The 17,456-nt window shown below is 33.6% G+C and overlaps 1 protein-coding gene across 2 annotated transcripts; it reads right to left on the bottom strand.

Moving 5' to 3' along the window:
* Positions 1-2,574: 2,574 nt before the first annotated feature.
* On the bottom strand, positions 2,575-13,697 carry LOC18424218 (Ubiquitin-like superfamily protein). 2 transcript variants are annotated; one of them, XM_020661678.2, is made up of 5 exons: positions 13,532-13,697; positions 11,977-12,197; positions 11,411-11,516; positions 10,222-10,321; positions 2,575-2,982 (listed from the first exon to the last, which is right to left on the bottom strand). In XM_020661678.2, the coding sequence occupies exons 2-5, from the start codon at positions 12,185-12,187 to the stop codon at positions 2,887-2,889; spliced, it is 513 nt and encodes a 170-aa protein (XP_020517337.1). In that variant the 5' UTR covers positions 12,188-12,197; positions 13,532-13,697; the 3' UTR covers positions 2,575-2,886. The 2 variants fall into 2 exon arrangements, with proteins under 2 accessions (XP_020517337.1, XP_088701845.1); XM_088845719.1 differs by having other exon boundaries at positions 12,682-13,626.
* Between the last annotated feature and the right edge of the window lie 3,759 nt (positions 13,698-17,456).

Below are 17,456 nucleotides of genomic sequence, written 5' to 3'. Positions count from 1 at the left end.
ACTATGAAGAGGAGATTATGTTATCAATGTCCTAGAAGTCACTCAAAAGAATCAGATTAGATGATATGGTTTGGAGAACCTTGGATTTGACCATGTATAAGGTTTGCCCATGTATGACTTTAAAAAGGATTTATGCAATGAGACTAATCTTTGGTGTAGAGAGATCACAAACACCTTAAAAGGAATTGAATGCAATGAGATAGTTACCTTTTGTATAGAAAGATCATTGATGTTATACGCAGTCAATGGGTTATTCTCAACTACTCAATTTCACATTTGACAGCTAAAAAAAATTGTCTATACTTTCCCAATTTAAAACTCGAAAGCTCAATTATATGAACAAAAGCTTATTTTATCATCATTATCATTCGAGCTTTATCTAAACTATTTAAAGTTAACTACACGAATTTTATTTTGCCATTCTACTCTATCAAAGGTAATACCTTTAGTCAGACAATAAGTCCATTATATCTCTTCTTACTACTTCCATCTATGTCATTTTGAGCTTTTCCTTTGCTGATTTAGAGCCTTCCACTTGAACTAGTCGCTCTTCCTAACTGGTGTTGTATTAAGTTAACATCACACATAATCAACCCACATATCTACTTTCCCTTATCTTATCGCCTATTGGAATTATCTCTAAGCTCTCTTGTATCTATTCATTTTGAATTCTATCCTTTCTTGTGTTGTCATTTATCCATCTCAACATCTTTATCTCAATTATATTTATCCCATGGACAAAAGCTAATATAATAATCCCTAAAGTTGAACTCCAAGCAAACCGTACCTCAGCCAATATGTATGCAACAAAAAAGATCGAGAACCATTGTTAATTGTTCCTATTTTATTTTATTTTTGAAATTTTACATTGTAACCCTCACCCCCAAGAAATACCTTGTCTCATAACCCCCCCAATGTTCTCCTACATCCAACCCTCTCCTGTGTAAAAGAAGTTTGTGCGGGCAAAACATCATTATAATAGACAAACCACTTCAAAGAGTCAATAAAGTTGTTAAATCTATTTTACTGACTATGTAGTTATATCTAAACATCCTTTCAACGATGTGCCTCCTTGAGAATTTTGTAAAAATGCTCAAATGATATTTGTTCCAAGTTTGTAACACATTTTAATCATTTGACCTAATTAAGTCATTTTGGCTAAAATGACTAAAACACTCGTGCTTTTTCTCGTTTGGAACTTGGAAGACATTTTTAACGTTAAAAATTCTTGTTCCAATATTAGAATGCAAAAAACGCATAGGCTTTTAATTTAAACGTTTCTATTTGCTATTAGGTATAAAAAAACTATGTATGCCACCTTGTATTGGTCATCCCATCTAAATAGACGGTTGGGATGGCTTCAAGAACAATGTCACCTCTAAAAAGAATAGTGAGACAAAAATTGGGACGCAGCCTTGTCTCAAAGGGATACCTAAAAATTTTATAAAAATAAATATTTTATATAAAATAAAATAACTAAAATACCCATACAAGTTTCTTTTATATTTCTTTTAGGTGCACCAATAAGAGGAGACACCACAAATTTTGTGTACAGATGATTTGTACAAAAGTTATAAACAAAAATTTTGAGATAGTTTCTCTCTTTAAATCATTTAGGTACTTTCTCTCTCTAAAATTTTCATACCTACCAAACGTTCCCTATGTTTCGGGCTGAGGGAGCTAATGAGTGAAATCCATAGGCCTTGAAAATGCAAAAAAACAAGTTTTGGTGTGGAAATGAAATCATGAAAAAATAAGTCTTATTTCCATGATTTTCATTTTCCTGATTTTAAATATCCTAGTCATTAAACAATCCAAACGATGGATTTTGACAAAATTCAAGATATTAGAAATCCATGTCTTAAAATCCATGTACCCAAACAAGCCCTTAATCATCACATAAATATTAGATGACCAGAGGCTAACTTGTTACATCATGATTGAAAACATCCAGACCGTCCATTTAGATACGACTGAGAGAGAGTAGCATGTACAGTTCTTCTATACCTCAGCATACATAAAGGTTCATAAAGGTTTTTTTTAGTTTAGTAAATAACTCAAGATGTAAATACCCTTGGTTGTTCCATGTTCCAAAGCTAGCAATGAAAAAAACATGTTCTAAGATTGCAACTTTGAATAAACAAAAGTATTTCAAGACGTTTGGCTCAAAAGTACCAATGCCGTCTCTTGTTTAGGGGTCGGAACCTCAAAACTGGGGCAGTTTAGACATTTTCCAACATAATAACTAAGGAGCTTCCTAAGTGAACAGAGTTTTCACAAGGTAAAATTGATGCATATAAGGCATATTTCTCAGTATTTTCAGTAAGTTTTTACTATAGAATGCAATTTGGATGTACACCAAATATTCCCATGGGTTAAACTTGGGCTAAATTCATCGTTCTTTTTTTTTTTTTCTTTTTTTGGTAGTTCAGCAGTAAGAATCAAACTTAAATTGCATCACTGCTAAATGTCATCCGCTAAGTACTCAAGCACGAGCCTGATTCCTACCTTGGCTAAATTTCTCTCTGAAATCCTTTCCTAATGCAAGAAACAAAAACACACACTGCGACAGTATGTTGCACCTCCACTTCCATGAAGGGGTGGAATGAATATAAATTCAAAGAAATTAGGAATACACATGAACGAGCACTGAGATATTGGACTCAAAAAGTAAATAAAACTATTTTGACACCCAAGGAAGCCTACACCTGAACAAGCATGGGTGTGGACATGCATTTTGAAGCGCATGCAATGATATTGAACATCATCTCACAAAAGATCTCTGTAAAATGTAGCTTCCTGTAAATGATATTCCATTTGGGATGATCATCGATCATTGATCGTGTTGGAAGTCTTTCCAAGGAACAAAGGCAAGAGATATGGAAGTCATTGCCGCTTGCTGAGACCATGAAAGAATCTGTGCTTTTTCCTTTGAGAGTGCTTCTGCGATTCCCTTGACAAAACATAAGGAACAAAATTTATCTGCATCAAACCCGTTCAACATCAATAAATAATAGATAGAGAGTCTTCAAATACTGGGAAAAGGATTCATAGGTCAAGATTATATATCTTCTCACAAGTTTGTGACATCTTAACCGTCCATTCCAGTTAACACCCAGTTCAACCAATGGATTGGGTGCCACACATTGCTAAAATATGGATTACAACCCATGTGTTGTTTGATTGAGCCATCCATATAAACGGACGACCCAAATAAAGTGGCACGTGGACATCCACATAAGCTTGCCCTCCATAGTTTTTCATGAACAAATTATCATGGTTTCATGAAAACTTTCCACCTCAAAAAGTTTTTTGTGAAATTGACCAGCATAAGTGGCTAAAATAAAATTCACCACAGCTGACTATTCAAGGAGACTCAATGTTTAGTTTACTTATATGTAATATATGCCTTGCTTTTCAAAGGAAAACCTTCATTAAATTTTGCAACACAGATTGCAGACGTTATAGTTGTTGTGCGTGAAAGCTCTAAACCCGATAGGTTGATTTTTGACAAATAAAGTACAAGATAAATAGAACCAGCAACAAGCATAAACAAAAATAAATAACAAAAAAAAAAAAAACTCCAGAATTTACGTGGTTCGTCACAAATGTAACTATTGTAGGGTTTTTGTGGCCATTAAAGGCCTTATGAGAGCATGAAATCAATATCTAATATAGTGGATCAAATAACTCCAGTGGGAGTATGGTCCAAGGGACCAAGAGAATATAGTCCAAAGAGACCGAAATAGGCAAATGCTATTTGTCGATACTCTGACTAGGCTTTACGAGCTAGGCCAGTCGAGTTGCGAAACCCTTATTACCTGGGCATGAAATAAATTGAAGAGCCGAGGAGGGTTCATGGGTTATCCCATGATGAGGTCGGAGTTGTCCAGGGGAGTGAGCCAAGGGACTATGTGACATTTATGTGTGATGGTTGGCCTTTAGAGATGAGAGTCAAAGCCCCATTACTGAACCATCACACGACATGTGCATATGATAGCCGTGGCAGGAAAGCAAGACACCATTGAGGGTGCAGCGTGGACATGTGCGAGAGACTACCCTTATGCACAATGGAGCTGTGGTTGCATCCGGTTTTTGTGACAAATGGGTTCGTCTCTAAGGAAAACCTGAAATCCATAGACTGGGATTATGTCCCATTGCCTATTGGCTAACTTTAGTAACCCAATCATAAACCCCTGCAGTGGTTTGTGTGTCATGGGAACTGTTGGGTTAATTTGAGAAAGCAAGCATGGTTATAGTCCACAATAGAAGATGGAGTGTTTCAAAATAAATTAAAAGTTCCCGTACTTAGAAGGATCCTATTCCCATCAAAATATTTGATTATATTTATTTTCATAATATTTGATTTTTATAATGATTGTTTGAATTTTTAATTATCTTTGGATATTTTAGTCTCGTAAAATGAATTTTTAAAATTAAGAATGATTCAATTTTCAGTATTTAGATATTCAGAGAAGAAATAAACCTTATTTCACATATTCTAAAAAATCCAAAACCATTTTAAAAAATCAACTTATTTTTTTAGAGGGGTCACGTGCGGACCACCACAGAGCCCCCAAGTTAGCACGCCACTTTTTGTGGAGCCAACTTGGGCACGCCATTTTTTATAGGAGGCTAAAGATTGCATGCCTCATATTTTGGGCAACACATATTTTGTGGAGATTCTACATATTGTGTTTAGATATGATTTAATAATGAATATTGACCAAGGCAAATTAAAACTAGATATGTTTTAATATATTGAGATCATGTTTGAGCAATTCAAAATTGAAAAAAAGATATTCTCTATGAGTCCTAAGAAATTAGAAACTCTAAAAGAGATATAAACAAGAAAAAAGTTTTTGACCAGATACGTTGTATTTAGTATTTTACTTATCTTGTATTTTGATGGGATAAAGGTTTCGAAAACTAAAGGATAAGGTTCTGCATCATCCTTTGAATCATGATGACTGATCTTAGAAATAAAAGGCTCAGATCTCTCACCCTACAGGACTCCTAAGATCAATTAGACTCGATCAATTTAAAAGTATTTATTCCCAAGGAAACCCTATCTTCTGAAAAAATTTATAAAAAGGGGCCTCCCCACCTCTCATTCTCTACACCAGAATTCCCTCTCTCTGATATTCCTATAGGGGTGGCACGCCACCCTCTGGAAGTTCTCTCTCTCTCTCTCCAACTTCTCATCTCTTTAAAAGAGAGATAGGTTGGTACAGCCCCATAAGAGAACAAGAAAAGTGGGCATTCCCCACTCTTCATTTCTAATCTATTGAGGCCATGAAGAAGATAGTCTTTTTGCTCTCATACTTTGTGATGGGGTTGAGCCAGTGTTTTTCCATATTTTGAAGATCCGAGAAAGTCCAATTGATCCCATGCACCATTGGAGGAAGGAGTCCCAGTGTGGGGTTTACTAAGTCCGGTTGAGGTAATCTTCCGACACTTTGCTTTGTGGTTTACAATATTTTATTTCTTAAACTTTATTATTCCCAAAAGCATTGTGTTGGTTTTATTCATTGAATAAAAAGAAGTTGTAATTAGTGGCAGCAAGTAAGAACCACTTTTGGTTATTTATTTATTTGTTATGAGTTGAATTTATTGTAATTGTTCTAGTCAGCGTGAAAAAGAAAAATTAAAAATTATATACATCGTGCTACATCACCTAGTCTAACTTTCATATCCACGGTCGAAAATGATCGATGTTTTCCACTAAATCAAAGAAATAAAAGTATAAAGCACTTACTTGAGAGAACTAGAGACACAGAACTCAATCTACCACCAAGCCTTCTTTTCTCTACAATTTTATCTCTTTACAAAATAACTTAAAATATTTATTTCTTTCTATGCACTTTCTCTCTCTATAAAATATCACAATCGAGAGAGAAGAAACAAACCCAAAGTGCACCCCACGTGATGCCCCTTTACGTTTTCCCTTAGTTTTTCTCTCTAGAATACAATATTATATAGAAAAAGAAACCCAAAAAAAAGTAAATATGTGAGATTCCATGTTAATGCTAACTTTATGGGAAACTTACTTTATCTTTATCTTGTATGGACTCATAGCTCCATCTTAGTCAAAGTAGGACTCACCCAAAAAATAAACATCTTACATAATAAAAATAACTATCTAAAAAATAGGAAATCCAAATTAAAAAGAAACTAATCCCATAAGAAATGAAATCAAGACAATTATCGACAAATCTCCAACTTGGCTTGAATTCCAAAAAAAGATTCTCATCGACTGTCTTCTCCACAAGTGCCCCCATAGGTGCTCACATTGGCAACACATTAGTCAAATCCAAGCATATGTTGAACTTTTGTAATGGAACCGGCTTTATCAACATATCCACAGCGTTCTTCTCGGTGTCAATCTTCAGTAATAAAATATCACTTTCAGCTATTATCTCACGGATAAAATGGTACCTAACATCAATATGCTACGTCCTTCTATGATACACCTGGTTTTTCATCAAATGTATTATCGCAATAAATAACAGTCCTGTTGTAAGCTCAAATCACTTACAAGCCCTCTTAGCCAAATGGCTTCTTTCACTGCCTCGATAACTACCATATATTCTAGAGAAAGCCCACAGTATGTTGAGTAATGTTGGTTTGTCAAATGACTTTTGGGCAGGGCAGAGGCGATCAATACGACATGTTACTTTGTCAACAAGTCACAATCTACAACAATCAACTACAAAACACCACAAGATGTATGGTCCGGTAAACCAGTTGCTTATTCTCATTTAAGAATTTTTTGTTGTGCTACTTATGTTCATGTTAAGGATGATAAGTTGAGTCCCAGATCAAAGAAGTGTATTTTCCTTGGTTATGTGGATGGAGTTAAAGGTCGTAGAATGTAGTACCCATATCCTAAGTCGCCTAGGTTTATTATCAGTTATGATGTTAAGTTTGATGAGTCTGATATGTTAAAGTACATTCAGAATGATGCAGAAAAAAAAATTGTAGCAGTAGAGATGCAGTTGAGGTGGAGTTAACAACTCCAGAAGATACTCAAAAATATGTACTAGAAATTATATAGGAAATAGTGGAGGAAGATGTTGACCATGAGGAGGTCATTGAGCTCACTCCACATGAGGAAGAACCGTAACTTGGTAAAGGTTTATTCGTTGATAATTGTTTTGATTCTATTTTTTATTGGATTAGTTTCCTTTTAATTTGGGTTTCCTATTTTTTAGATAGTTCCTATTATGTAAGACGTTTATCTTTTGGGTGAGCCATACTTTGATTAGGATGAAGCCATGAGTCTATACAAGATAAGGATAAAGTAGGTATTCCATAAAGTTAGGATTAACATGAAATCTCACATGCTTACTTTTTTTTGGGCTTCCTTTTTTATATACTATTGCATTCTAAAGAGAGAAACTAAGGGAAAAAATAAATATGTCATCACGTGGGGTGCACTTTGAGTTTTTCTTCTCTTTCTATTGGGATATTTTGTAGAGAGAGAAAGTGCATGAAAAGAAATGAATATTTCGGGTTATGTAGAAAGAGAAAATTGTAGATAGAAGAAGGCTTGGTGGAAGATTGAGTTTTGTGTCTCTAGTTCTCTCAAGTAAGTGTCATGTAATTTTCTTTCTTTGATTTAGTGGAAAACATCGATCGTCTTCGCCCATGGATGTAGTCACATATGTGTGAACCACGTAAATTTTGGTGTTCTTTTATGTTATTTCTTTCTTCTTTTACTTTTTTTGTTTGTTACTGATTCTATTTTTCTCGAACTTTATTTACCAAAAATCAACTCATCGGGTTTAGAGCTTCTGCGTACAACAAGTGGTATCAGAGCCTAGTTTGGAAATTGCCAGTATGGTGGTAAATATTTAAAATGCAAGGTTCATGGTGGAGAAATTTGAAGGCAAACACTATTTTTCAACAAGAATGACGAAGAAATTTATTTGACAAAAGATGAAGAATTTATGAAGCTATCCAATGGAGGTTGGCATGGTGAGCAGGTGATTTTGATATCAAAATGGAGATTATTGGATATGGTGATATCCAAAATCACCCACATAAGAAAATCCTATATTATGTGGGATTGAAATTGATATTGATAAATTTCCAAAAAGAAATAGAAATCCAAAAAGATTAGGACTCTTGAGTATATCTCTTGATTTTGAGATATATGTAACTACAATAAGTTTCCTATTTAGTGTGATTCCTAAATTTATATATATGGGATGAAAGATAAAAGAATATGTGTGCCCTATTTCGGTCACCATATGGGAAAAGTGGTTTCCTCTAGAGAGACAGGCAAGGGCCTCCTATGCATGAGAGGAAACGCCTCCTGTTAAAGAGCTTCCTATGTATAAAATCATTGCGATGGTACCTCATGTAGATTGAGAGGTTGGTTTCTTGTAGAGAAACGGTTCCCATTAAGATTTTGGGTAGTTTCTCTTTTTAGTTGGAAAGGAAGTCAGTTTCTCGTTGCTCTGGCGTCTCTATCTGGTGTTGTCGATAATGGTTACCAAAAATAAAGAGAAGGAAGAACATGTGATGTCGGTTGGGAAAATGGCTTAAAAGGGTTTGCTCGACTGGGTTTTGTCAAGGGTTAGAGAGGTAACTCTAATGGTATCGTGGATTTCAGTTTGTCGTGCCTGTGAATGTAGCCCTTCTGGGGTGAACCATGCAAATCTTTGTGTTCTCTATTATTTTTTCTTGCTTTATTTGCTTGTCGCTTGTTCTATTTTTTTCATACTTTATTTTTGCCAAAAAATCAACCCATCAGGTTTAGAGCTTCTGCGCACAACAATAGCATTCAAAATCCTTGCCTCTAGCAAATTCCCTTAATCCTAAGGAAGTTTAGTTCCTCAACCCCCACATCAACATGCTTCATTCCACACAGTCTACCCCAAGTTCAATGCCATTGACCCTGTCACTACCTCCAATCCCTCCAGGACTAGGCTCTTTTCCAGTACTAATTTGCATAAGGACCCATCACACTAGTTAGGTTGACCAACCAGAATTCCCAAGTAAACCAGAGGCTCACCCTTCCATCATAGTTGTACGCATCCATGAGTGTGCATGTGTTTGCATCTATTATCATTTTGAATCTACGTGACATTTGAGGAGTGTTAAGCATTGATTAAAAATACATAGGAAGACTCAAATGTATTTCTAAATTGGAAATTGATAAGGGGTGGGTTTTAGATATTTTGTGCTTAGAGATAATTGCGTCCTTGGATACCTGCATTCATCATATTGCGTATGAGTTATTTCCCATCTGCAAATTAATCACTTTCTCTGCACATCTCATAAACTCCCAACCCTACTTTAGTTCATGAATCTCTACTTAGTTGGCTCTATTGTTTTACCCAGTGATGGTCCCTAGGTGATTCGTAATGGAAAATAATCTTTCATACTCTTGCTACCATGTATATAATCCCACCAGCATTCCCATGAGCGTTTCTAGCAACTAAGCATCCCTCATTCCCAACTCAGCCACTCACATCTCAAAGGACTTTTGTTGCCCATGCTACATTTAATAAGTTAAATTTTCAAATGATGATCTGAGGACCCCTTTATTTCCAACATAATCAGTAGATCATATGACAAAAGCAAGCATGTCCACAAGAATCCAACACAGTGCCTCTTATGTTGGTCATCCATGGTTGTTCTTAGTTCTTTATGTTGAAACAATTTTGCAATGTAATGGTCATAAACTCGAGCTTTTGCAAAGTAGTGCTCATTTAGCTTGAGGTAAATGATAACTATATACTTCTTTGAAGAATACTGAAATAGGAAGAGATCGAAAACTTTAGGGGAAACAGTCGAATAAAGTTGGGTGAACTACTAAGTGACAACATGATCCATATTAAGCATAAAGCTATCCAAAGATCAACACAACTGATACAAAATAAATTCTACACATTATTCATGCTAGTCAATTAGTAAAATTCATTAGCATAGAGAGAACAATCCTCTGAACTAATTTCACAAAGTACAAGAAGATGAAGGCGATGATCTCTAAAGGAACTGAAGGTCTTAATTCTCGCTAATAAGACGTAATCAACATAAACACTTATAACGAGTTATAATAAGTTCCTCAGCACTAATGAACCAGCATTTGAAGGTAGAGTTTAAGATACATTATTCTGAATTAACTTTTTATGGAAGCCAAATAAAGGAAAACTTCATGCAACAATAACATGATAAGCAAATCATTTTAATGGAAGATTGAACTTTTACTTGAGAGTTATTTCGAACGCCAAAATCATGAAGAATGCTGTTATCATCAAGGAGTTTCTCGTTGTGATGAGAAAGGCAAAAATTTGACCAGACATGTCTCCTGCAAATGATGATACAGTGCGTCAATACAATCCATTATAGACGAAATGGCACATTGCAACATTGTGATGTAAAATCTAGTACCATGGTAAGGCCCATAATGGGAAAACTAGGGCATATAACAGCTTAAAACTCCAGCACAGCAAAAAAAAAAAAAAAGATGTAAATGATTCATAAAAAGAAAATAATGCAAAATAAAATAAAAAGTATATGAATGGCATAAGACTTCAAAAGTTCAAATACATTAATTTTTTATTTTTTTTAATACACAATTCGTAAATCAACATCTCCTCAAAAGTTTAAACACGAGTGGAACTCAACTTTCCTTCAAGATCAGAGAAAGAAAAAATAAGAACATCCACATTTTATTAAATAATCTAATAAGTTTCACTTATTGATAACCAATCATGACAATCATTCAATTCAAATGCATGGAATTTAACAGTAACAATATGCTCATGATTCCCACCATGACATTCCCATTTTTCATCTCATTCATTCAAGGATTCTAGTATTTTATCAACTCCAAGTCCTCTAGAAAGAAGATTACAAAAACAATATCCCAATTTTAACAAATCAAATCTTCAGTTTTTTAGCATGAATGACTCCTCTACGAATATATGGCGATATCCTAATACCAAAGGATCCAATATTCTTTCTTTCTGTTGACAGAGAGTTGTCTGAGCCAAATATCAGAACTAAAGCAGCTTCATATAATGTTCAAACAAATTATGTGGGAATCAGATTATGCTGAATGGGGAGACTCAACACATGCCGAACCAAACGGACTAACAGAAGCACAAAAATCGATATTTTCACTCTAGGTAGTGAGTGTTCAAATGAAACACATCAACATGATCGTCCAAGGTACAAATGAACTCATATAGGAGACCACACAAAAGAAGAGGTTTGGCATCTTGCATTGTGGTTAGGGTCCAAGAACTGCAACACTCCAACATGTCCTTGAGTTTGAATCCCATTTTTCTCACTAAACATAACAAAATAGACTAAAAGAAGCACAATTATACCTCCAGTCAAACATGATCCACCAGATACAATAATGCCAAAGACAAAGTTAGATAATACATACCAGGAAATATGGCGATGACCCATCTGTCCTTGCTCCATCTCATTTGTTTTCTTCACAATTGCCAATTTCAAATCCTTAAGAGTTGCAGTGTTCATAACAGCAACATCTTCACAAGGGTATGCCAATCAATTCCACAATCGAAGGAAATGTATAAGGTCGAATGAACCAGAAAGGCAAAAACCCATTTTGTTTTTCTTTTGAGGGGGAAAATGTCAAAAACACTTTATTGTTAACTCCATAAGTTTCAATGTTACAAACAAATGAGATAAGAAGAATAACAAAAGGACTACAACCCCTAGTAGGTGACATCAAAAACAAGGTAAACTAATAATAAACACAGTCCAGCTACAACCTGTTCATTCAGTATCAAAAAACTATAAATATAGAATACTAGTTAATTCCAGCCATGAGCCACAAGTTTCAACAAAAGAATTTCCCATATGTTTCAGGAATTTCAACATGACCCTAAAGAAAACCGCATAAAAGAAAAGAAAATTAGAACCAATGGAACTATCTTCGCTGAACCCAACATTTTGCAAAAAGTTTTAACAGTACTAAAAGCATACCAAAGGAGGTATTGTCCATTTTGACAACAATTATCTTCATTGCACTACCCATTTCCAAGCTTATTAAGGTATCAACATCATTAAGGGTTGGATCCTTAGGGACATCTCTGAGAATTGGATCATCAAGAAGAGCATTTAACATAGATTGAAGTCGAGCCTTCTTAGCCTTAGAAGCACCATAACCTCCAATATCCTCCCCCTTACTACTCATCCTTGATTACCTAAACAAAACAAGTTCCAAAATAATTAAAATTTTAAAACAAATATCCCAATAAAAAGAAAGAAGTTAAATAATCAGTAAAACAAATATCCTAATAAAAAGAAAGAAGTTAAATAATCAGTCACCAAACATTATAAGAAGCCTCAAATACCAATCTATAGCCAAAGTTTATTTCCTAGAGTGTTGCCTAATTTACTCTAGCAACTAGCAAGCTATGGGCAGTGTCTTGGAGTTCTTAGAACCGCACTATTAAATTTGATACAGCTATCATGGAACCAAATGTTTCCGATAACAATATTATGAGATGGGAACACCATAGTCAATAATTAACCAAGAAAAGGAAGCACCATACTCAACTGAATTGGCAATTTATAAACCTAGGGAGTAGAGACCAAAGCCAACAAACCAAGTTTTATTTGTTCTCTTTTTGGATTCTCAATTAACAATTAGTCCTAGTTCACAGAGAGCAGGCAAGTGCTACTGACCTCAATGAAATTGAATTATGGGGAAAAGACGCAGACCCGTCTTTGTATTTCTAGTTCCAAGGAAACCCCCAGGCCTACGGAAACTCCATGGATCCCCTCAAAGTTTCAAAATTTGGACAATATTCCCCCTCAACTTTTTTAACCAGTCTAAATTACTACCATGCCAATATTTGTTATCATACGCCCAATAACAAAATAACCACATCTGGGGAACAAACCATTCCTCATTCGCTCTCTTGGCACGTGAACCCATCTCCCTCTCCCTCTTCACCCCAAAATCTGCTAAAAGATATATATCAATGCTCAAAAAAACACACAGATCATGATCCATTCACCTCAAAAACGTCGAATTTCACTCTAAAACCACCAATTTTATCCCAAACCTACCAGGTTTTGACTGAAAGTTACCATTTCCACCTTAAAGCTGCTCATTTTTGCCTGAAAACCGCTATTCTCAAAAACACTCAAGGACCTCTGGGTTGGTCTTTTGATGGCTAACAAAGACTGTTTGATTGAATTAGGAAGATAGAGCTTGAATTAGGAACAGAGAGCAAGTAATTTAACAACAAAGGCTGTTCTAGAAATAACCTTAAAGAGAAAGAAAGAAGAGAGAAACTTAGAGAGAGAAAAAGAGATATCCACAGATGTAGTAACAAACATGGTGGGCATTCAAACACACAGAGTCTGTGATCACAAGTGAAGCACCATCACCCGCTTCAACAACACTACATTTAAAGAGTCCAGCCAAATCTTGGGAAAAAAAAAAAAACTGACCCAAAAATAGAGACCCTCGGCAACTGCAATTCAAATATTCACCCCAAAAATCAAATTTTGGCAAAAAAAAACTTACCCGCAGCGCACAGCAATTCCAGGACCTACTTGGAAGATTCTGGAAAATTTTCCGGCAAAAAATCTGACTAAGATACAACTCTTAGAAACTTTGGCACCCCCTCTGAAGATTCTGGCGATTTTTCCGGCTGCACCTTGCTTCCAGATGTTAAGATCGCCAATTAGATGGATTTTCAATGTCAAAATAGCTTTTTGTTACTTATTTTTGGAGGTGCCTATTAATTCTACAATATGAGATGACCATCTTATATAATTTTTTTTTAACGTTAATTCCCTATTATTTATTGAGTTTGTATAGCATGGTCCCTTATATAATTTTTTTTTAACATTAATTCCCTATTATTTATTGAGTTTGTATATCATGGACCCTCATAGTATGCATCTTACTCCCTTGGGAACATAGTGTACTTCTACCCGTCACTCATTGACCACTTGGGAAGGTTTTATTAACGTAAAATTATCCCCATACACCTCGTTTTTTTTTAAGTTTTATATCACTCAAGGCTGCAAAACATGTTTTTGGGTATGAAAAATTTTAAATTTTATATCTTTTTGACCTTTAAGCTAACTTTATGTCTTTTAAACTTATTTTTTTATCTTAAATAAATAAAAAAAAAACATTATTTTTAAACACCATCATTTCTCTCTTCAAGTGATTTTTTATTATCTGTCTCTACTTATTTTCCCACTCTCTCTTCCCCGAGTGTCTCTCTCTCGTTAGATTTAGAGAGACTAGTGAACATTAGAAAATAAAATTTAAAAGAATATATCACATAAAGTGATAAAGAGTTTAGAATGAACATGTCATTTTCATATTTGTTTGGACTAAAAAAATATTTAAAAGTAAAGAGAGTTTAGAATGAATATGTCATTTTCATATTTGTTTGAACCAGCGTTTAAAAAATCGCCGAGTCGACTCGGAATTCACGAAAATGGTACCGGATCTGTTCAAAAACCGAGAATCGTCCGGTTTTAGAGAGAACCGGACGATTCCGCACAGTGACTCGCCGATTCACTGTGCGGAATCGGCGAGTCCGTGAAGAACACGGGTTGCACAGTGTTCTTCACGGATTTTTTCAAATTTGTCATTTTTTGATCATTTTTTTTGTTTTTTTCGGCATGTGATCTGTTTTGCAGGCTGTAAACAGTTTTATTCAGCTTTTTCAAGGATTAAATGGTGGAAAAATTGGTTGTTTTTTGATCAAGAAAAATTCGGGGTTTAGGGTTTCCGCCATTTCTGAACTTTCATGCCAAATAGGGCATGAATCTTTCAAAATTTGTAGGCATATTGATCTTAAAGCTGTGAATCAAAAGCTTTTGTTACTAATTTGTGATAATCGTTGAGAAAAACAGAGTTTTTTGGAGATTGAAGGCTTCGGTTCACAAAAACAGGTAAGAACTTTGGGTTTTTTTTTTTTTCCGCCATTTGATTTATTTCACGGCATATTTTGAACAAAACGAGTTCAATAATTAGGGTTTTTAATCTTTATTGTGTCTAGTATGATTTAAAATTTTCAATTTTACGTAATCTGATCAATTACAGCAAGAAATTTGATATGAACAGTGAGATGTCTGCGGAACCAAATTCCGCTGTTTTTTTTTTTTTTTCCGCCTTTTGATTTTGTTTTCATGATATATTTGAAATAATGTGTTAAAAATTTAGGTTTTTGATTCCTTATATTGTTGTTTATCAGAAAATATAGTCAATTGGATGTAATTTATTCACTTGGAGGTGAATTTTTGAGTTAAAATCGCTTATGTAAAACGACTCTGTGAAGAACATTTTTTTTTTTTTTTTTTTTTTTTTTTTTTTTTTTTTTTTTGTGTAGCCCATGATAGAATTTTTTGTAATCTATGATCGAATTTTTTGTAATCCATGATCAAAATGTTTGTTTTTTTTTCTTGTAATCCATGGTCGAATTTTATTTTTTATTTTTTATTTTTGTAACCCATGATAGAATTTTTTGTAATCCATGATCGAATGTTTTGTAATCCATGATCGAAATGTTTGTTTTTTTTTTGTAATCCATGATCGAATTTTTTGTTTTTTGTTTTTTATGTAACCCATGATAGAGTTTTTTGTAATCTATGATTGAATTTTTTGTTATCCATGATGTAATTGTTTTTTTCTTTTTTTGTAATCCACGATCGAATTTTTTGTTTTTTTTTGTTTTTTTTTTTTGTAATGCATGATCGAATTTTTATGTAATCCATGAACGAATTTTTTGGAATCCATGATAGAATTTTCTGTAATCCATGATCGACTTTTTTGTAATCCATGATCGCATTTTATGTAATCCATGATCGAATTTTTTGTAATCCATGATAGAATTTTCTGTAATCCATGATCGACTTTTTTGTAATCCATGATCGAAATGTTTGTTTTTTTTACTTGTAATCCATGATCGAATTTTTTGTGTTTTTTTTTTTTTTGTAACCCATGATTGAATTTTTTGTAATCCATGATCGAATTGTTTTTTTCTGTTCTTGTAATCCACGATCGAATTTTTTGTTTTTTTATGTTTTTTTTTTTTTTTGTAATCCATGATCGAATTTTATGTAATCCATGATCGAATTTTATGTAATCCATGAGCGAATTTTTTGTAATCCATGATCGAATTTTTTGTAATCCATGATCGAATTTTTAGAAAATTTATGATTTTTTTTTTTAATCCATGATCGAACTTTTTGAAAATTTGTTAATTTTTTTTTTTAATCTATGATCGAATTTTTTGAAAATTTGCTGTACTTTTTTTTTTATTTCTTTGTATCCATGATCGAATTTTTTGAAAAATGATGATTTTTTGAAAAGATGTGAAAATCGTGATAAAGTTTTGATTATCATGATGTATTAAACATTTAAACCCAATTTTTAATTTTTATTGTTTGAGTTTGCTGTAATTTTTTTTTTTTTTTTTTCAAGATCGAATTTTTTGAAAATTGATGATTTTCCGAAAAGATGTGAAAATCGTGACAAGGTTTTAATTATCATGAGGTATTAAACCATATTTTAAATTTTTATTGTTAAAGTTTTTGTTGAAAAAATTGTATGTTGATGGATTATTTATGCAAAAAAATGTATGTTATTATATTTTCAATACAAAACTGTATTTTTTTTATCTGTTGTTCATGGATTTTTTAGTTGGAAATTTGGAATGACTGATGTTAGCCGGCTCTTTGAAGAATTGTTTTTATTATTAATTTTTTAATGCAAAAAATGTATGTTTTTGATAATTGAGTTGTAGCCATGTTTGGAGCTTGCATTTTGTATTATTCTAAATGTTTGTAATTGATATGTACGAAAATATTATTGTCCTTTTGCAATAACAAATAACAACGAATATGACTACATGAACTACCGCAACATATTATCACTACATATGGTGATTATTTTTCTTTTTGAACTGTCAGGTTAATTTAAACTTTTTACATCTTAATTTAGATCATATGTTACTAATTTTATGCTTTATTGTAGTCCATGTATGTTGATATACTTATTCCATGATAATTCTATGTTTATCCTTTTGTGTGATGTAAATTAAATGTTGAATGGCGGTTCATGCAGGGGAAGAACATATCAATATTCGCATATTCATTCAAAAACATGAAAATTCTTAATGGAGTACCCTCATTTTTTATTGAATTCCTAAAAAACAATATTTATAATGAATTTTAATAATTTTTTCGGATTTTTTTGAAGCTTTATTCTGATCGATTCACCCGATTCCGATCCGGATCGCCGATTCGTAGATCCGGATCGCCGATTCACCGATCCGGATCGGTTTTTAAAAAGCCCGATCCGGATCACCGATCCGGTTTTTAAACCATTGGTTTGAACTAAAAATGGTTAAAAATAAGTAAAGTTAATTAGTGAATTACTAGATGTATTTTAAATCTTTGATTTTATTGAAATAATAATAATAATA

The sequence above is a fragment of the Amborella trichopoda genome, chromosome 9 (genome assembly GCF_054954075.1).
Source record: "Amborella trichopoda isolate Santa Cruz 75 chromosome 9, AtrichopodaSantaCruz75HAP2 v2.0, whole genome shotgun sequence".
Lineage (NCBI taxonomy): Eukaryota > Viridiplantae > Streptophyta > Magnoliopsida > Amborellales > Amborellaceae > Amborella > Amborella trichopoda.
The sequence above is the reverse complement of the archived record's forward strand: the minus strand, read 5'-3'. Positions and strand labels throughout refer to the sequence as shown.